The sequence below is a fragment of the Eleutherodactylus coqui genome, chromosome 1 (assembly GCF_035609145.1).
Source record: "Eleutherodactylus coqui strain aEleCoq1 chromosome 1, aEleCoq1.hap1, whole genome shotgun sequence".
Lineage (NCBI taxonomy): Eukaryota > Metazoa > Chordata > Amphibia > Anura > Eleutherodactylidae > Eleutherodactylus > Eleutherodactylus coqui.
Window position 1 is genome coordinate 442,657,001 of NC_089837.1, and position 21,642 is coordinate 442,678,642.

The 21,642-nt window shown below is 43.1% G+C and overlaps 1 protein-coding gene across 3 annotated transcripts in view; it reads right to left on the reverse strand.

The window, feature by feature from the left end:
- NBEA (neurobeachin) overlaps positions 1-21,642 on the reverse strand; it is a 673,719-nt gene that overhangs the window by 9,951 nt on the left and 642,126 nt on the right. For all 3 annotated transcript variants that reach the window (XM_066582838.1, XM_066582846.1, XM_066582830.1), the window contains 4 exons: positions 17,804-17,875; positions 15,472-15,627; positions 15,169-15,339; positions 3,084-3,185 (listed from right to left, as the gene is read on the reverse strand). In XM_066582838.1, the coding sequence (XP_066438935.1) occupies positions 3,084-3,185; positions 15,169-15,339; positions 15,472-15,627; positions 17,804-17,875 (501 nt within the window). The remainder of the gene's footprint in view (positions 1-3,083; positions 3,186-15,168; positions 15,340-15,471; positions 15,628-17,803; positions 17,876-21,642) is intronic.

Sequence of the window (21,642 nt, forward strand, 5' to 3'; positions counted from 1 at the left end):
AGGTAGTCAGAGAAGTGGTGCAGCCATCTTGGTTTATCCAGGACCAGAGAGTGGCTTTAATGACAAAGTTTACATTTTGGAATCCTACATCATTCATGTTATCATCACTAGTAAGGTCTTCACATTCTCGTATAAAGGTAAGCCAGTTTGCTATTTTGAGGATAAATGATTAATAGAAAAAAACGCCCAAAGTCCAGGACAACCGCTTTAATATTAAGGCATTTGGTTTTCCTTTTTGGAGACCTTGTGTATGTATTCTTGGTGTAGGTTAGTTTATCAACCGGTACAATCAGGTTTAGTGTTATTAAAATGTAATGATGGCTTAATGAGAGGGTTATTTAACTGTGATAAGCTTTAAAACACCTCTTACACCTGCGGTTCCTACCTGCCCAGACCTCCATATACCCATGGATGATTTACAATGAGTAGCATAACTATCTGATCAGTGCGGGTCCAACCACCAATCCCAAGAAGTTGGTCCTAAAGGTTCCCGCAAGAATAAAGCGGTGGTCAAGCATGAGCAATGCCCCAATTCATTTTAATGGGACTACTTAAAGTTGGCTATCTCAGGCAGTCCCACTAAAATCAATGGAGCGTGGATGCGCATGTTCAACTGCCACTTCATTCATGTGGGGGCCTTTGGGATCCCTGTTCTCAGGTTCTCACAACCCCTTGAAGTCCAGTGAAATCATGAAGTGTTATTCAAGCTTTTAAAAACAGATAAACCATGGACCTCATTAGAGATCAGGATAGTGTACTTGCTTTCTGAGCTCACTAAGTGCTATGTTACATTCTAGAGGCTAAACTCTAAAGAGATCTGCTAAAAATACAACAGAGTGTAACATACATAACAGTCCGACGGGGCTAGAGTACGCCCACATGTGTACCATGACAGTATTATAGAAAAGCACTACGCCCAAAAGTAAAGACAGAAAGTAGTAAACCATATAGAAACTGGTAGAAAACGATGCCCAAAATTATACAAATGCCAAAAACAATATAAAAGGTTAAATAGAGCTACTAAACCAGTCTGCGGAGCGCAGCGCGGACAGGCGATTAAGAGTGTTCAGATTTGTCATTAACATTGGGCTTACTCATGTCAACAAGCAGGAGAAATGAGATAAAGAATAGACATTGGCAAAGCTTATATCAGAAAGAGTGAGCCTATAACAAATCTATTGAGAAATGCATGTTAACATGGCCATTATCAGGCGTGTCCTGCTAGTACAGGAGGTGGATCCTGATCAAAGTAACCGGCAGCTTAGGTATAAAGTGCAATCGAGAGATTTCCTAAAGCGCTTCTGACATCTGTCCTCTTATTTAGAAAAACATGCTAAGTGAAACCGTATACCAAAGCCTTCTCAGGAGAAAATCCAATCAAAGGATCGTAGAATGTTCACTGGTGTCAGATGGGGACAAAATAACTTGTAAGCTAATCATCTGGGAAAATTCATGTAAATCCAGCAGTCCCTTTAATATAATTCGCCATTTACGAAGGATGAATTCATCAAACTGTGACTCCTTCACTGGGGCAAAACGATCAAAAAAAATGTAGAGGTGTGGAAAGTTGTCTGAGTGATGAGCATTGAGGATGTGGAGGATGTTCATAGGTCTGAATTTCAAAAAGTTGGGATGATCTTAAAGGGAATATTTGGCTTTTAGAAATTAATGGCTTATCCTAAGGATAGGCTATCAATATCTGATCAGTAGGAGATCTGCCGCCCAGGACCCCTGCTAATCAAAGGGGTTATGGTGCTTGTGCAACCACTATGGCCTCTAAACAGCCTATAAAAAGTAGAACACATTGCCAGAGTAATACAGAACTTGAGAAGGTGTCAGCGCTTGCAGGAGCACCATGGCTGTTCCAATCAGATGACCAGCAAAGAGCTCCAGATGGCAGAATCCCACCGATTAAATCCTGAGCATAAGCCATCAATTTCTAAAAGCCAGATAACCCCTTTTTAAGCTTTTTCACTACCAAGTGTACCCTACAATGCCTATGTAATACCAATATTCTTCGCCCCAACTATCTTGCAATCATTTTTCCAAAATTCTATAAGTACATTTATTTTGTATAATATAAAAAAGAACGGCGTACTGTCAGAGTAGTCCACTAATGGACACCACCAAAGACAAAACTAACACTCCTCTCCTCAGGACCTGCACTAGTTATAACATAGTCCATTGGTTTTCCTACAGTGTTCCTTTAAAAATCTTTGGAGTGTAAAGTTTGTTGGATTTAAAACTATGGTCACTATTCTTTATGAAAAGGGTTGTCCCATAAACAAGTAGGGCGTTCAGCTATCTCCATCAGCATCGTAGACTGTGAATGGAGTGGCAGTGTGCTTGCCTGACCACTAGTCAAAAGGAAGAGTTTGGACCCTGTTCTCATGATCAGTAGGGGCTCAGCAGTCGGATAGGTGATAAGTGGGGTTTTTGGACTGAGTCCTTTTTACATCGATCTCTTCTTACTTATATAGCAGAATCATCAAAGTGTTCGATATGAAAACTTCCATAGTTTCAAAGACAAGAACAGAGATATAAACATAGTAATTTGATATCTATAACTGAAGCTTCTTTGGGCCCAAAAGCTCAAAAATGGTATATATTTACCTCTATGATAATGCACCTCCACTTATCTTTGCGTGATCTCTGATGTGACCACCGGCTCCTGGTCCAGTGATGGTCTGTACATAGTAACATGGGGTAGGAACTTATATTCCAAGCCTTGTGTATGGGACATGACTGATAATATTTGGGGTGGGCATCTAGAATATTATTGGCTGTAATGGTCACGTGAGTATACAAACACATCACTGCTGTAGCCAATGTAATTGGAGAATACAAGGTGTATATTCTTTTTCTAATTTTACAATATTCCCTCCCATTGACATCAATGTTTATTGAATAAGTAAACCCCTTTAATTGAAAGCAAATTGTAAAAGAATCCTGAATGCATTTCTTCTACAGCATATGTCAGACTAACAGTAAATAGTGTTGCAGATAAAGATGAAACAAACTTTAAAAAAAAACTTAGTAAAACGTTAAGCCTAATTAGAAAACACAAAGAAAAAAACACATACCTTTCGCTCCACTGATGACCAGACCCAGTTCTGCACATACAGACACACAGACAACTTCGTGGTCGTGGCCGGTTAGGACCGCTCTTGGAGCTGGATAGTCACCTGAAACATATAAGATGATCACATTTCACAACAGATCTCCCCTCTAAGCATATACGGACCCTATGGCTGAATACATATTGGGGGGTACAAGTCACGTACAAACACACCATCAGACCCATTTATGCAGAGTCATTAAAGGAGATGTCTCGAGGAAGCAGTTAATTTTTTTTTTTTGCCCAGTCCCCCCCATTAAGTACACATTACTAAGCCCCCCTGTAAATGACATTTCTAGCTGGTTCGTACTTACCGTTCCAGCGTTTCAGCAAGTTATAAAAGTTTCCTCAAGATGGCCGCCGGCTCTTTCCCAGTCGCTCGCTGCAGCCCGACGTGCGCGCTCCCGAGACGCCGCCAGCTGTGTCTCCATGGCAACCGGACGCATCGCAGCCGCCGACCAGACGCCCCGCAGCCGCCGACCAGACAGCAGGTAACCGGCGCTAGCCCCCGGCTCCCCAGCGCTAGCTCCCCCGGCACAGCGACAGCCCCCCCCCATCGCAGCGACAGCCCCCCCGGCCTAGCGCTAGCTCCCCCGGCGCAGCGACAGCCCCCCCGGCCTAGCGACAGCCCCCCCGGCCTAGCGACAGCCCCCCCCCGGCCTAGCGCTAGCTCCCCCGGCGCAGCGACAGCCCCCCCGGCCTAGCGACAGCCCCCCCGGCCTAGCGACAGCCCCCCCCATCGCAGCGACAGCCCCCCCCATCGCAGCGACAGCCCCCCCGGCCTAGCGCTAGCTCCCCCGGCGCAACGGCAGCCCCCCCGGCGCAGCGGCAGCCCCCCCCCCCCGGCGCAGCCCGGCGCAGCGGCAGCCCCCCCCCGACCCATCACTTACCTGGGAGGCTTCTCGGGGCTGCTGGGCTGGGCTGGGCTGGTCTTCTCCGCTGGGCAGCTCCAGTTTCTGCACCTTCCTCTAACAGAGGATGGTGCAGAATGGCCGCTTCAGCGCGCTCCCGAGCAGTGACAGCTCGTCTGCGCATGCGCAGAAGAGCTGTAGCGGGGAGCACACTGAAGCGGCTCGTGCTGAATGGAGAAGACCGGACTGCGCAAGCGCGTCTAAAAAAGCAAGCTGCCAGCGAATTTAGACGGAACCATGGAGACGAGGACGCTAGCAACGGAGCAGGTAAGTGAATAACTTCTGTATGGCTCATATTTAATGCACAATGTACATTACAAAGTGCATTAATATGGCCATACGGAAGTGTATAACCCCACTTGGTTTCGCGAGACCACCCCTTTAAATCTAGGGGAAGGAAGTTTTCTACAGACTGAAAAAAATAATTGGGTTATTTCACAAAACATTATTAAAACTGATCAGGAAAAGTAAAAAATGAAGCTTATCTGATTTGCAGGAGCAACAAGGTCACTTTTTCAGAACAAATTTTCAAGAGAGCCTCTTGTGTGATATTAAGTTTTGGAGCTTTGGTTATACTTGGGGTAAAATCATGTAAAGCAAACATTTTACATAGTTTTTTTCTCTAAACAGACACAAAAATATAAGCATGAAGGATGTTAAGAGTGGTTTCACATCAGCGGCGGGGATTCCGTTTTCCTGCTGTGTTTGGGGAGCAGGAAAGGGGAATCCCCACAGCCCAACGTCTCTGTCTCAGGTCGGAACCGAACAGTCCCAAACGGACCCCATTGACTATTATGGGGTTAGTTCTGTTTCCATTCAGTTGTGCTGCCTTTTTCTTCTAGTATTCTGAGCCGGATCCATGACGGAACCTCCGACCAGAGGTTCAATCACAGATGTGACACCAGTCTTATTGAGTTGGTCTGTTGAACTGCCATTTCTTGGTTTGTAATGGGCAGCTCTAGAGAAGAGGGAAGATAAGGCTATACAAAATAATAAAAGTGTCTTTTACCCCAGGTTTGCTATTGTACAGCTGTCTTAGTCCCAGGATTCAACAGCACACCAGAGGTTTATGCAGATGTTGTGGTTTTCTTGCAATACAAAACTTATAGAAAAAAAAGAAACATATAAAAAGTGTTCCATATAAATATACCCAAAAGGTTCCATATCGTCGCTTTCAGGATCAAGGGTCATTAAAGTATTTTGGACTACAAGGTTCTGAAGTGGAATTTTTTTTCATAGTCTACCAATGTTTTTTATTTTCCCTTTTGCGGGACATTCAGTGCCTTTCCTGTAGGATCAAAATGGAACCATTATCTTTTTGATTTGTCTCCGTTTATAAGGAAAAATGGCATACAATCGGAAAAAATGCCACTTTCCTCGGTTATTTCTCGATACAAATGTGTAGTTGGCAGATCCAGTAAACTTTACCGCATAAGACAATCCTTGAATTCTCCCGAATATAAAGACACCAGATATATACACCTCACTTGTTGGTGTCATTAGGCAAATATCTCCATTAAGGTGTTACTTGGCTTCTCTGGGGAATCTGTAGATGGTGGGAAAGCTGTTGGGGCAATTTTTTTAAAGCTAAGATTAAGAGCTGATAAGAAGATGTTAGCAAAGTCCAAACATAAGGAACAAGGATGATACTTTGTGGCTCTGTGGGTTTAAGAAGCCTGCATGATATGGGCAGAATGTGGCATGGCAGAGTGGCATTCTCATAGGGCATCTCTTCAAACCCAAATGCATGAGAAATGTTGTATACCCACACTAGAATGGGAAGAGCTTTGGTGTTTTTTTTAATCTTGTGTTTTTTCCTTATTTTTTTTATGTTATTGCCATCAGTAAGAGAAACTAAATCTTGAAGATCTGATATATTTAATGGTTAACAAAAAAGAGGTAACAGCAAGATTTTGAGGCTATTTAGGCCTCTAGTACTTTTAATTTTCGGAACCTGGCACTTATATTTAGCACCACTTGAGCATAATTTCAGTTTTTGTCACATTAATAAGGTCAACTATTGCCATGGCATTATTCTATTAAACTTAATCAGCCATTAAAAACTGTTGACTTAAATACACTGATTGTAGACCCGAAGGGGTTAATCTGGTTAGCCATATGAATATGACTTACGCCCCATTCACCTTTGTAGTGGAGGTTTCTTTAGGAGCTTCCGTCACAGATTCCTCAAAATAAACTGAAACAAAATGTGCAGCACGAAACGCTATTTTTTTATGGTTAAATGCTGGAAACCGAATGGACCCTAATTATTCTGTGGGGTCTGCCAGGCACTCCTTGTCTCCCGCGTATGATGTGCATGGTGGGGCTCAGGTCCAGGAATGACCGCTGTAACTCTTCCCTTCTTGCTAATGCAGAATGAGTCAGTTTGCAGGATTATCTGTCATAGGAAAATGGGAGAATCGCAACTGCAAACCTGCTCTCTTGCCACTATCTCGCCTATTAAAAGATGGTGCTAGCTCCCTTTAGTCTTCCTCCACATCCCGGTTGCCCCCTCTTCTTAAAGACATAATACAATAATATGGGGCGCTCAGGTATGCACAAACAGATCTGACACGGCATGCTAATGCTGATGTGAACAAGGCGTAAGGCTTGGCCCACACGAATGGGGTGGATACCACATGCGGAAATCCGCAGCGGAACACTTGTAATTCATTGTGGAAATTTATTACAAATGGTCGCGGAAGATGGAAGAAACGGTCGGTTTTACGCGGATGTACACGTATGCACAGCATTTCATTTGCGTGGAAAAAAGATCACAGACAGGGAACCTACACCTGAAATTATTAGAACATTGCTCAGGTCTCTGTCTTATCCAGGTACAATTCTGGCTTCTCTAGGTATTCTCATACCTAGTTCTGAGCGATTCAGACGCTCATACGCAATATTAATAGCGTATGGGCCGCGGAACACATGCATCTATTGACTTTAATGGAGGCCATCCGCGCGTAATCCCTGCTAAAATAGAGCATGCTGTGATTTTTCTTCTGCCCGTGGAATACGCAATTCGTACCTGCGAAGAAAAGTTCGAAAATACATTTCCTTCAATGCCCGCATTTTATCGCGGATCTTCCACGCTGGCGGCAATCACGGAATCAGCAATTCAAATCTGTTCATGTGAGACCAGCCAATATGTCTTCATATATACTCCACCCAACCAATGTATTGTGATTCCTATATGAAGATTCCTGTTCCTGAAGATTGCGAGTTCAATCCCCGCAAGGTTCAGGTAGCCGGCTCAAGGTTGACTCAGCCTTCCATCCTTCCGAGGTCAGTAAAATGAGTACCCAGCTTTGTGTGTGTGTGTGGGGGGGGGGGGGGGGGGGATAAATAAATTACCCGAAAGCGCTGCAGAATAAGTTGGCGCTATACAAATAACAAAACAAGATTACATTTATTTTTTATACCGGATATGAACACTACCACAAACAATAATTGCACATTGCAATACAATCTCTACCCATAAACATCTATGTCTATGCAGCATTGAAATCCTTTGTGCAGTTCTGCTAGGGATTTATAATGTAAGACCATATGAGTGTGTAAATGGCTCACTAGTACCATCATAGAAGGCAGCACCAGTACAACCACATGGTGTCATAGGATATCATGTACCAAGGCAAATGTCTAGTTATCAATTGTAACACCAGGACAATAGCACAGGGAAAAAAACTTGTATCCCTCAGATCATGATAGAAAGACAATGGGAAATCTTGATGGAGAACAATCTCTTCATCCTTCCAAGGGACAGATGCCAAGCACTGCAGCGATCATTCAAAACTCTGCAACGCATACTGTCACATCCTAAATGATAGATGTAGCAGAGGGCTAAAGGCTAAGAAAAAAGGCTTCAGGTGATGAGATGCTAGTGGGAATTGAAAGCGTATTGCTCCAGGCTTAACCAATTCAGTACAAGTGTGGTCAGCCAGCTATCTGAAGGGTCAGACGGGGACAATAGAACGCAGATCACTATTATTTGGGAAGAAATTATGCGCTGAAGAGTCGTGGAAGAAAGCGCAAAGACTACAACAGGAAAAACCAGCATAGCTAGTTATTAAAATACTGCACAACAGCCCCATACAGGAGTGTCCTGGGACATAAATATACTGCGGAAGATACGTATAGGGAAAGATCACAGATTTAAAGAGGATTAAATTAAGATTTGTTACACTGGCGAAGAGAAGACTTTAGATATGATATTTTTCCCCACTCCAAAGCGATATATGTCAGAAGGTCCCATGTATGCACAGCAGAAAAATACAAGGTTGCATCTGAGAAATATCACTTGGAACACCTTAGTCTAAAAATTTAGGAGTTAAATTTTCTATTTTGGTTGTCAAATAAAAAATTAACACTGCTAAATGTAAAACTGTGGACCAACTGACTGACCGAAATGTTTAGAAAAAACCACAGACTCTACATACAGGTTATCTGATGCTGCCACTAGAGGGAGCTGACTGCATACACTTATAGATTGAACCTAAAAATAGGATAGTATGTAACATGCTCCCCCTAGTGGCGGCTGCAGGCAGCCATAGCCAGTTAGGCCGGCTTCACACTACCAGATTTCTACTGCAGAATCCGTACCGAGAATCTGCAGGAAATAGAATGTATTGAAAGGTATGTAAAAATTTCTTTTTCCTTCACACGTGTGAAAACTGCTGTGGACAGCCTCCATTGACATCACGGATGGGCTGTGGGTACCCACATCATCACTTAGTGACAGCCCAGGAAAACCAAATATTTTTAAAAAATCCGTACCGCGCATGACCGACACTGAGCGTTTGCAGACATCCGCCGTACATAAAAAGCAGATATACTGGCTGGGGTCACAGCCGGATTACAACTCATTGCAATGTAACAGATTAAACTAAAAAAAAATCCAGTATACAAGAAAACAGATAACTAAAAAAATTGATAAAATTTAGTGAAATAGTTTGTAAGTGAGAAGCTAAAAAATAATTACATTTATTATAATTAAAAATAATTAAATAACTAGTTGAATCGATGGCAGCTATAAAATAAATAATAATAATTCCAGTGATGTTTGGAAAACATGATTAAAAACAGAATAAATTCATAAATGACAGCCGGCTCATATCGCTTACTATCAAGAACTCAACCCCCAACCAGAAAGCTGTGTCAAGTACCTATTTAGTTATGTCAGGCAGCCACATTCCAGCCTCCTATATAAAGAATATTGGGGCACATTTATAAAGGGTTATGCCACTTTACCCCTTTCTGCGCCCGGCTCTGCCACTTTTCTGGAAATAGGGCTGAGGCTTTTGGGGGACGAGGCCTCACAGAGGCGACAGATTTATGTATAATTTATGGCAGAAATTATACCAGAAATGCACGCCAGGTCGGACCTAGCATACACCTTTCTGAAAAGGCGCATGGAGGAGTCAGGATGTGCTTAAAACATGACGAGGCATGAGCCTTTTGGTGTATGAAGCGCATCGACCACCAGGGAAAGTCATACTAAACCCGGCATTGGAGACGCCAGTTTTATTAAATTTCCCACATTGTATGTTCAAGACATCTTGACCTCTACTAACCTTAAAGCAACCCTCCAGGTTCAGGACTATATGATGTCCAGGGACCAGAGGGAGAATATTATCTGCAGCTGTTCTTCTTTGCCATCATTCCTATCCACAAGTTCCAGGTTCCATTTTTTGGCCAACCATGGCCATCTGTGGTTGATGCAATCTTAAGACTGTTTTACTGTTATAACAGCTGTATTACTGATGAAGAACATGTTCCAGTACCGGTCGTCCCACGCGACCCATGCTGTGCCAAATACTACAGCAGAGCGGAAGTCACATTCTCTATTCATTCCTATGGAACTTACATTGAGGCTCTCATAGGAATGAATAGAGCATCATATAACACCCTAAATTGAAGAGGGAATGTTTTTCTTTTTAGTGCCGACTCTTTTTCATGAGCTGGATTTAAAAAAAAGCCACATCCAAAATGGCAGACAGCAGACAATAATCCTATTTCACTGAACAGCTTAGGATTTATATTGAACATGTGTGCTGGAAGATACAGGATCCCCATCTAACGGGGGTGAAAAAGTCCCTTTAGAAATAGCTGTAATTCACATGGAGAAACTGAAGCCCACACCTTCGGTGAGTATCCTGTTGGAAGCAAAGTAATGAGAAATGTCAGGTGAAGTCCCAAGATCAATGAAATTTCAGGCACTGGGGACATAACATGAATAGCATTGATCCTTTTAAAGAACACCAGTCAGAAGCTGAACGTAATATATTGCACAGAAAGGCTCGAGAGGATAAGCAGGCGAGTCCGACATACCTACCTGACAAAAAATTCAATCAGCCTGTAGCGCAAGCTGCCTGAGCTCCTCTGCCGGCGTTCAAGAGGGAGACTGCTTCCAATTAAACTGTGCAAATTAATTTTTATCACTTTCAAATTAGTTTCTGGATTTGTGAAAGCTTGTTTTTCAGTGAAGGCTTTTGTTCCCGCTCTCCCTTCTGCTCTGTCATGGCATCATCTGCTGCTGATGTGTCGGCTGAGTTATTAGCTTTGTGCAATACCCGGATGCTCTTTCACAATTTAAGATTAAAGTTCTTTCCTCTTTTATATTGGACATTAAATACAATTTTTTTGCTGAGAAAATGGTCTAGAACAATGGAAGTCTATTGGGTTTTCTATTGGGTAGGGGTGCACGTAGTAGAAGGGTCCAAATCCACATAAATCAAAAATGGAACTCTGTACTGCGTAGGACTGAATGCTAATTAGAAACTTTTATTCATCTGAAAAGAAAAGGTTGGATTATTCTGAGCGTTCCTCTAAAAACCTGGGATGGAACAGGGAGTGTAGAATAGGTGTGAGGATAAGGTTCATCGTCTATACTACATGTACTTCCGGCCTGGTTCTGACACAAGGTCACGTGATGTCTTCTCTCCTCTCGTTATTGGTGATGCCACTGATGGGTGGCTGGATGTTTGGCTTATTCCATTAACTAAGCCAACCCTCTTCTCCACTTCTGCATCAGCCAGGACAGAGAAGGCGGGCTGACTTACTTACTGAAAAGAGCCGAACAGTCAACCCCCCTCGATGACATCACTGCAACAAGAGAGCGAGGAAGTCTCTACAATATGTGACGCAGTGCTGTAACCGAGCCAGAAGTGGAAGTCCAGAACTGGATCGAGTTAATTCCCTCCATGCAAACCCCTATAAAATCATTTCAGGGAATTAATTTACATCATAAGTCTAGTGAACATCTCTACAGGATATTGCTGCTCTAATAAGTGATGTACTGTACTGGGCTCATGGCCGGTCTTAGCTATGTGTGACCCGTGCGGTCACATAGGGCACCAGACACCAACTTGTAGGTTGGGCACCTGGCAGATTTAGGCTAGGGGTGCTCAACCCCATTAGGTCTACCTGGCCAGATGATCTTCTTCTCCATGTGACAGCGTCTTATTGAGCTACATGAATCCGCCTCCTCCTGGCTCTGTCTCCTCCCCTCTGATGTTTCGAGGCACCGCTGTCAGCCCATCAGCGCCCCCACAAGACCATTGCTTAGTTCTGCTACTGTATTTGTGTTAGGAGCTTGGCTCTGTTATTCTATTTGTAAACTAATGTCAGTTTGTGGTGTATTTATGTTATGAGCTTGGTTCTGGTGCTGTATTTATGTTATGAGCTTGGTTCTGGTGCTGTATTTATGTTATGAGCTTGGTTTTGGTGCTGTATTTATGTTACGAGTTTGGTTCTGGTGCTGTATTTATGTTATGAGCTTGGTTCTGATGCTGTCTTTATGTTATGAGCTTGGTTCTGGTGTTGTATTTATGTACTGAGATACTGGTATAGTATTCAGTCACTGAGCTGTTCTGGTGTGAGTATTCGGATATCTTTCTGCACAAGCAGAATACCGACAGACTGCCTATCAGTGCAAAATATATATATATAGTTTTTCTTATGACGGCGGGGTGTCAAATAAAATTCTGCACAGGGTGCCATCCAACCTAAGGCAGGCACTGACTGTGCTGAATAACATGATTTAAGTGGAGATGTTCTTTGATTTTCTGTCATATTGTCTGACATTTCAGATTTATATAGGCTGTAACATATAACAGATGATAGGGATTATGAATAAACTACACATTGTTACACAGTGCGACTGGTCATATACGTCCCCATATTCTTGTGATGGGCAGATCCACTGACTGCACTAATGATAGGCAATTGTTGTATGCACGAAGCAGAGATTAGCAGGGATTTACAAGTGGTGAATGGTTATTTTATGTACTGGCTGAATCCTGGAGAGCTCTCCCCTGGAGATCCATACAAGATGACTTATGTTGACTTAAATGTCAATGTATATTGATCTTAGCACTACTTATAGAGACAACCTAAAGTTCAATATTCTGTTACAATACAATTTATCTTCATAGACGGTTAACACAATCTCAATCTGTCAATCTCACCAAAAACTAATTGTTGTCGGGCAGTCCGAAATGAAAATGGCCACAGTAGACTTGAAAATATAATTGCGCTATGAATTTATACTATAATAGCTTTCATATACTAAATCAAAGGAGAACAGTATATTTAATACAGAAAATGCATATTACACAAATGTACTGCATGCAAAATAGCAAAAGGGATACAAGAATTGTTTTAAACACCTTTGCACTCTTTTTTATTTAATGTGTTTTTGGAAATGAAGACATTTTGTAATTGTTTTTCATTAATAATGTCTGAGTGTTTGATTTCTATGCTTGTATTGTTTTCCGAGGCACTGCAGACTGAAGAACTGAAATTCTATCAGAATAAATTTCCAACTCCTCCCTTAGCCTGCTTCCCTATTGTGAATGTGCACACTGCCTTCCCACTGAGCTATTACAGACATATGTGACAGGACTATATGACAGTGCCAGGGGATGAACCAGCTACTGCTCAGATCAAGGATGAGAGATAGCTGTGTAGTACTGAGTGGGTGTGGTTATGCTACACAGCCTCTCAAAGATCAGAGGGAGCTGAGATAGTGGCACCTTCATGAGAAAGTCAGCTGATTAGAGCTCGGAATGCCCCCACTACCACTACCACAACCAGCAGCCTCCAGCCAAAACTGTGAATGTAGGAGAGTCTACAAACTAAATATGAGGCTTTCTAAATGCATGAGTAGGAAAGCTCAATACAAAAATAGATAAGTGCATAATTCCTTTTCTGCAGGGGTTTAGTAAGATATCTGTTTATTGATTTTTTGTTCGCAGAGGTTTCCACAGCCCTTAAAAAGGGGGAAACATTGGAGGACTCAGTTGTAACCTAATAAAAAATGGTGGGATATTTCACCCTGATCACATGTAGTCCCATGACCCTGGTGCTCTTTGGAGCTGCTGAGCTTACCATTAACCCAGCAAGTTAAAACTATGCATAATACTGACGGCCTTGTTATCTACACAAAGTGGTTGCTTGTAGAAAATATTTCACAATCTCCCAGCCAAAATACTACTTGCTGTGATATTTCTGTATGGAAAAATGCAAGATGATGTGACAGAAGCCTGATTGGCCGGATTATATTTAGTGGGGTGCATCTTGCGCCGTTTGGCACCTACGACGCAGCAGAAGAACGGAAAGCAAAGCGCTGATGTGAATAGAGCCTTCTACAACTCTAACTGGACACCTCTCCAGGAGTGGTAGACACAATAAGGTATGACATAAGTGATGACCTTGTTTTGTCAATACAATATAATCCGATCTTTAATCTGCGAATGGCATTCCTTTATACATCGATACACTGAAGTATGCTTTGTAGAATCAGTCAAGCACAGTGATTTATGCTCCACCATTTATATGTGCATTTTAAGCGATCTGCAGTGACGATGTTTTGAACATACAACATACTTAAAACACCTGTCACTTGCTAATTGGATGCGCACAAGCTAAAACAGATAATTAGTTGTCTTAGATGTCATGAAAAGAAAAAGAAAAACCTAGAAAAACATCAGAAGTCAAGCACCTAACCCAGTTAATTATAATATCCTCACACTTTTCATGCCTCCTTCCTCTACATTCTCTCTCTTCTGCGCACCTCTTGATGACAGGATGGATACCCGCTCTTTTACCAAGTGTATCATCAGCTATTTTTTTTTCTTTTCATCCTAATGATGTTAACTAATTGGATTTAACCTACATTGTGAAACCTGCTTTCAGTTATTTTCATGTAACAAACTCTAATTTGCTTGAAGACAGGCTGGTTAAAAAAGACGAGGTTTGGGCTACGTGTGGTTTTATATATGTCAGTTATTCTTCCAAGTAGCGTATCAGGAGTTCTCTGGCCTGGTCTGCTATTTTATAGGTCTGTCTGGGACTTTTACTATCAATTGCCAGGGGTCCGCCAGTCAGACAGTGCTGGAAGCAGATAGTGCTTTCCGTATTGCAGTGGCTTGGTTTGGTACTGCAGGCACAGCCCCCACTGAATTCTTTAAGAGCTGTGCTTGTAGTACCACACTGGGCTGCTGCAATATTGACAGTGCTATCTGCTTCCAGTGCAGCCTGCACTCGCAACAGGATCAGGGATCCGCTGATTGTGGGGAATTCTGAGCAGTGGATTTCTGCTGGTAAACTATTGATGACCTATCCTAAGGACAGATCATCAATAGGAAAAGTCCCAAAAGTACCAGACTGACCTATATTTTTACAGATTTAAGTGGATTCAATAACGACTATGCTGGTTTGAAGTGCTGCAACACATATTTCTACATTTTTGCCTTATGTTTGATTTCCTAGGATCCAGTCTGGCGATAGTTTCCGCGCACTTTCTACCGGCTCCAGCGGTATATGCAAACGTGTGGATGGATTTTGATTTTTATCTGTGGTGAGCTGCATTCCTTTCATTTTTTATATTCATAACTCACCAGTCTCGAACTGATCCATGAGACGCTATTTAGATGGCAGAGGTTCTGACATAATATTGGGGTACAATCCCAACATTGGCCATTGGAGTACATTAATAAAAAAAATTGGTGCCCAACCACCTTTCAGCATTCATATCTCAAGCCATTCAGTAGCCCCATACTACACTCTCTATACCAGACCTTCCAAATAACGAGAGGGTCAAACTATTGAACATACCAGTACTAGAACACTTACTATTATTTGGATTGTCTCCAATAATATGGTGTCTCCCACTCCAGTACCAGAGAAGAAGCGTGGCGTCACGTGAGCCTGACACGATGTAACAGTCGCCACCAATGTAGGATTCTGATCTTGCCAGACAGGTGACAACATCCCAGTGCCCAAACACAATTTGCGTTAGCTTTCCTAAAAGAGAAGTAGACATTGATGTATAGAAATTCAGTTAAGAAAATGGCGCTACAATATGTATTGGAGAGTAGAGTAAGTAGAAAGTATACAAGCTGGACACCTTGTAAGACCAGAGGATCTCATTTGTACCTGTTTCTGTTGAGTATACCCTGAAGCTTTTGTCCCAGAAGCCACAGATGAGGATGTAGCGATTATCGGCTGTGACCACGAAACAGTGCGCGTTAATCTGAATGCTCTGATCCACGAGGTCGGTGATTTGGCGTTTGTTAACTCCAGAATTATTGGCTATTGGGAAATAACACAGATTTTTCAGTATTCATTTTATAACCATTAAGACTTCGTTATCATACATCTTAGGCCGGTTTCACACGGGTGCATTGTCACGCATGCCACTGGCAAAGTCAATAGCCCACTGATGTGAATCGGGCCACTCGCACAAAATAAAAACGCGGCATGCCCGGTCTTAGTGCGTATTATGGGCTCACACTTGTCAAGATAGCGTATGGCGCTTGGCGGCAAGCATGTGATTGTGTACTTTCTGTGTGCTCGTGTGAGAGAGATACACACGTGGCACGCCACCACACACATTCATGTGAGCATGGTCTTAGAGCGAATCTGTAATCAGGACATGACATTTTTAAGGGGTTTTCCGTTCATTGTGCATGTGACCTCTCAGCCAATCACAAGAGTCAGTGCTCACATGCGTTAACGGTTGAAGTTTGTGATTGGTCAACAACTTCCCGAACTGGAGCAGCTGTGACGGACCAAGGGGCATCTGAACGGTAAGTACATCTTATTTCATATTTTTGCCCTCACCAGCCACCTTTTTTTCTAGAATGTAAGAAGACCCCTTTACAGTAAGCTTTTATACTAAACAGATTTTATTCCATATCAATGTATGGTTAAAAAAAATATATAAAAATCTTGGCGTTTTCACTCTGCCACTGAGGCTGCCACTTCTGTTCTGTAGAGATGACTGATTGGCTTGTGCTGGCGTCAGCAGTCATCTCATTATCATCACAGGGCAGTTATACCACTGACAGCAGTAGGCAGCGGGAATAGCTCACCACCTCCTTCCACTCTCTGGCTGACCTAAAGGGAAGTTCAACACTTAGGCTGGGGGTTCACACACGACGTATTCCCGGCGGAAATCTCACGATTTGGCCGCAGCGAAAAACCACAAGATTTCCGACGGGAAAGCGCTGCTTCAAAACCCGTGGCACTTAGCTACAGGTTGTAAAGCAGCTTGGCTGCACACTTTTCTTCATTGCGGCCAGCGCTCCCATAGAGGAGAGAAAAAAAAAAAGAATGGACATGCTGCGGCCGGCGAATCCGCTCCGCAACGCCGGCTTTGCAGCACAGATTCGCCGTCCCGAGATTTCTGAGAAATGTCGTCCAAATGGCTGGCTGATACCGGGATTAGTGGCCGCAGTCAGATTTGTCGCGGCGAAATTCCGGACGGAATTTCCAATGCAAATCTGCCCTGCCATAGTGGATTTTGGTACAGATCTGTGCCAAACCCCACAGCATGTTTTGCACTGTGGATTTTGATGCAGTTTTTTCTGCAGATCTGTAGCAGATTTCACCCTTTCAACTGAAGAGGTTTAATCTGCTGCGTATCTGTTTCAAAATCCACACCAATGGAGAGCATTTTAATGCAGTTTTCGCTGTGGATTTTACTGCAGATTTTCCACTGTGGAAAATCCGCATCACTTCTGCTATGTATGAACATACCCCGAGGGAGGTTTAGTTGTAGGAACGGAATTAGTTCTGTCTAGTATATTTTTGAAAGTCTAAGGCCGGTGCACACGAGTGGGTTGGACAGCGCACGCGGAAGGCCCGCAGCAGATTCTGGCTGTGAGCCCGTCCGATGACCCAGCGTACCTCAATTTACTGTACTGCAGATGACCGCAGATGGTTGTAGTACAGGTTTTTTTTTGTTTATTTGTATTTCCGGGGCTGTCCCTTAGTGATGACTTGGGCACCCGCAGCCCATATGCGGATTCCATCTGTGAGCCCGGCCAGCGACCCTGTGTACCTGCTATTTCTGTATTGCAAATGACTGCAGCGGCTCACCGGCGATCATGTACAGTATAGGTTTTTTTTATTTGTATTTTCTGCGCCGTCGCTTAGCGATGATGCAGGTTCCCTGCAGCCCATATGCAATGTTAATTGCGTGTGGGCTGCAGGTCAGACCGCCTCCATTGACTTCAATGGAGGCTGTCCGAGGTAGAACAGAGCATGCTGAGATTTTTCTTCAGCTCGTGGAATACACAATACACATCCATGAGTGTGAACAAAAAGTCAAAAAGGCAGGCCTTTTAATATCTGAATTTTACCGCGGATCGTCCACGCTGATGGCGGTTGTGAAATCCGCAATAAAAATCCGCCTGTGTGAGCCTAGCCTTAGTAATATCATCTGTATGACAAAACATAACATAACAACTCTTGTTATACATACCAATCAGAGAGTCCATCTCAATAGGAAGATGGTGGGCTTGATCCAATGAGTAACCTGGTGCTCCTCTCAGACCTACATGGAAAGAGATTATGGTCAGACTGTTTCTTAAAGAGGTATTCTAAACTAGGCATTTCATAGCGGAGATGGAAAACGCAGCCACCCGATCAAAGCCTACGAACACAGACCGATGATAGTTTCTGTAGCTCTCGTTGAAACTACGCTGCTTCCATATCTTCTACTAACTTCAATGAGAACTACAGAAACAGCGCTGTGCTAAGCATTTGTGTCTGACAGGTTGTCAGAACAGAGATCTTGGGTTTTCTCATCTAAAAGCTGAGATGGGAATACCCCTTTAAGAACCTTTAACACAGCCCAATGATCAGGCACAAACATCCGTAGAAATACTTATCTGCTGATCATCAGACCAGATGGATGTTTCCATGATCAGCAAATGCTCATTTGCGGCTCCTTTGTGCTACAGTAAAGATCAGGGAGGAATATGCTGTTGCCAGCCATGAAAGTGTATGGGAAATACACGATCACTTGAACAATTGTCAGTCTCCCATAGAGCCGGCATCATTCTGCGAAAAGGCCATTTAAACAAGCACAGATCTCATTGATTAGTGCTCACCATCCAGCGCCATGTAAAACAACCTCTAGTCTCTGCTAGTACATTACAACTTGTCTGTCTTGAACACCATTGCATATGTAGAATGGAATACATTCAGGAACCACTTATGATAAAGGTTCCATCTTGAGCTTTAATGGCTACTTGATTCTAATTTCCACCCTCCACCATTCATTGCAAATCTATTTGACCCTTTCAGTAAAGTTTCTCTTGGTTTGAGAAGAACAACTGACAAGTTGTTCATTGCTGGGCTGTAGTTCTGCGCAAGTCTCCAAAGAATTCAACATGCCAGAACCCTACTGAGCAGGAAGAGCCTACGTAACCAAGAACTCGTAGAAGTAACAAGACACCTATCCAAAGGGAACACAATTCCCAGAATGCTAATAGTAACAACAGATAAGCCGGCAGACACCAACACTAGAGGAAATTTGTGTTCCCCCAGGATCTGTCTAGAGTGGACACTGTAGTGGAATAACTTTATATGCAGGCCGACGGCCCGTTGTGTCTTATTTTCTGATTTGGGAATACAAATTTATAACCACTTTTGACATATTTAACAGAGGGTTAAATTCTTCAAAAGAATTCATGTGTGAATAGGAAGTATGAGACATCTATAACACAGATAACACTGCTGACCTAATGATCTCTTAACACTAATTCAGGGATCATAAAACCTTCACATTTACGTATGAATTTCTGTTGTAGCATTATTTTAAGTGAAAATTAATCCCACCATGTCTGTGCCTTGTCATAAGTATGTGTGTATATATATGCATGCCTCTTCAGATCTATTTCATTATGCCTTGATGAAGGACCCTGTGAGGTCCAAAAGCTCGCATTAACATCATGTATTTTTGTTAGGCATTAAAAGGCATCATATCTACAAGATTACGAGGTTTCTCTTGCTGGGAACAATCACAATATATTTCTGTTGTAGCATTCTTTTAAGTGCGAATTAATCCCACCATGTCTGTGCCTTGTCATAAGTATGTGTGTGTATATATATGCATGCCTCTTCAGATCCATTTCATTATGCCTTGATGAAGGACCCTGTGAGGTCCGAAAGCTCACTATAAAATCATGTATTTTTGTTAGCCATTAAAAGGTATCGTATCTTCCATTACTTGGTTTCTCTTACTGAGAACAATCACACTTATTTTCTGATGAATTGGCTCATGCTCCTAAGCTGGGGTGCAGCAGGTATTTTCGACTGTAGTAGAAGTTCATTCTATGCAGTAAAATTGGTACCGTATATTCCGGCGTATAAGGCGATGGGGTGTATAAGACGACCCCCCAACTGTCGCCTTATATGCCTGGAATACGGTGTAAAAAAAAAAAGCAGTATTCACCTCCCCTGGCATTCTGCAGCGCTGCTGCAGGCTATCTCTCCCTCCTCGTCCCCGACAGAGCATTGCTTTCTGGATGTGGGGCTTGAAATCCCCGCCTCCAGAAAGCTAATGCTGTGATTGGCTAACTCACGCCCCATCAGCCAATCACAGCCATTCAATGACATCATTGAATGGCTGTGATTGGCTAACTCACTGGGTGTCAGCCAATCACAGCCATTCAACATTAAATGGCTGTGATTGGCTGACCACACGTGGCATCAGCCAATCACAGCCATTCAATGATGTCATTGAATGGCTGTGATTGACTGACAGCGCATGAGTTAGCCAATCACAGCATTAGCTTTCTGGAGGTGGGGATTTCAAGCCCCGCATCCAGAAAGCAATGCTCTGTCAAGAACGAGGAGGGAGCGACAGCCTGCAGCAGCGCCGCAGAACGCCGGGGGAGGCGAGTACTTTTTTTTTTTTGACACTTTTTTTTTTTTGGTATAGCTAGCGTATAAGACGACCCTTGACTGCAGAGCAGATTTTTCGGGGTTAAACAGTTGTCTTATACGCCGGAATATACGGTACATGCAGCTGGTACTAGCAGATAAGATACCGGCTATGGGTAGTTACATATAATGTTAGCAATCCTTCCCTTGCTTTGTCTCTTTTAAAGTAAAGTTCTATTTTGAAGTTGCTTTAGAAATACATGTAATTGTTGGAAACCTTCTTTTTACCAGTGGGACAGATTCAATAGCAAGCTGCAGAGTTACAAGCAACGTCAACTGTCTGGATGCTGTTTTAACCACTGCAGAAACAAGGCCATGGAAAATCCATTGACTGAACAAAAAAAAGTGGGAAACATACAGTACACCGCACACAATTTAAATGGACGGTAAAGTTTCACATAACTTCCACTCATTTAATAGCCTGTGTATCATCAATCTTTTAATATATGCATAACATTTATTATTTTTTTTGCTTTACCACTGAAAATAAAGTTTGCAGTGCCAGCCACTACGGGTCTCTCTCCAGCACCTTTGCAATCCACAGCCTATTGTTAATCATTCGGCTTCTCTAGTAACAGGGACATGGGGATGCTGTTAGTTACTACTTGCAGACAAGCGGTAAGCATTCAAATGCTGCTTTGCAGCTGATTGGAGCAGAGCGATGCAAGGCAGCATGGGAAGTGTGGGAGAGGAAGTCCCGGCCAGTACAGTACTGGCAGAATGGCTGCTTAGAAACCGCCCCTCAAAATTAAAGGGGTTGTCCCGCGCCGAAACGGGTTGTTTTTTTTTTCAATAGCCCCCCCCGTTTGGCGCGAGACAAACCCGATGCAGGGGTTTAAAAAAAAAAAAACGGATAGCACTTACCCGAATCCCCGCGCTCCGGTGACTTCTTACTTACCTTGCGAAGATAGCCGCCGGGATCTTCACCCTCCCTGGACCGCAGGTCTTCTGTGCGGTCCATTGCCGATTCCAGCCTCCTGATTGGCTGGAATCGGCACGCGTGACGGGGCGGAGCTACGAGAAGCAGCTCTTTGGCACGAGCGGCCCCATTCAGAAGGGAGAAGACCGGACTGCGCAAGCGCGTCTAATCGGGCAATTAGACGCTGAAAATTAGACGGCACCATGGAGACGAGGACACCAGCAACGGAACAGGTAAGTGAATAACTTCTGTATGGCTCATAATTAATGCACAATGTACATTACAAAGTGCATTAATATGGCCATACAGAAGTGTATACCCCCACTTTGTTTCGCGGGACAACCCCTTTAAGCAGATTGCAAACAGCAGGGCAGCAAAAATAGGAAAATCTACATGGAAAACTGAATTGATAGAATGTAAACAGCAGCAAAGCGGAGGCCAATGAAGACCTG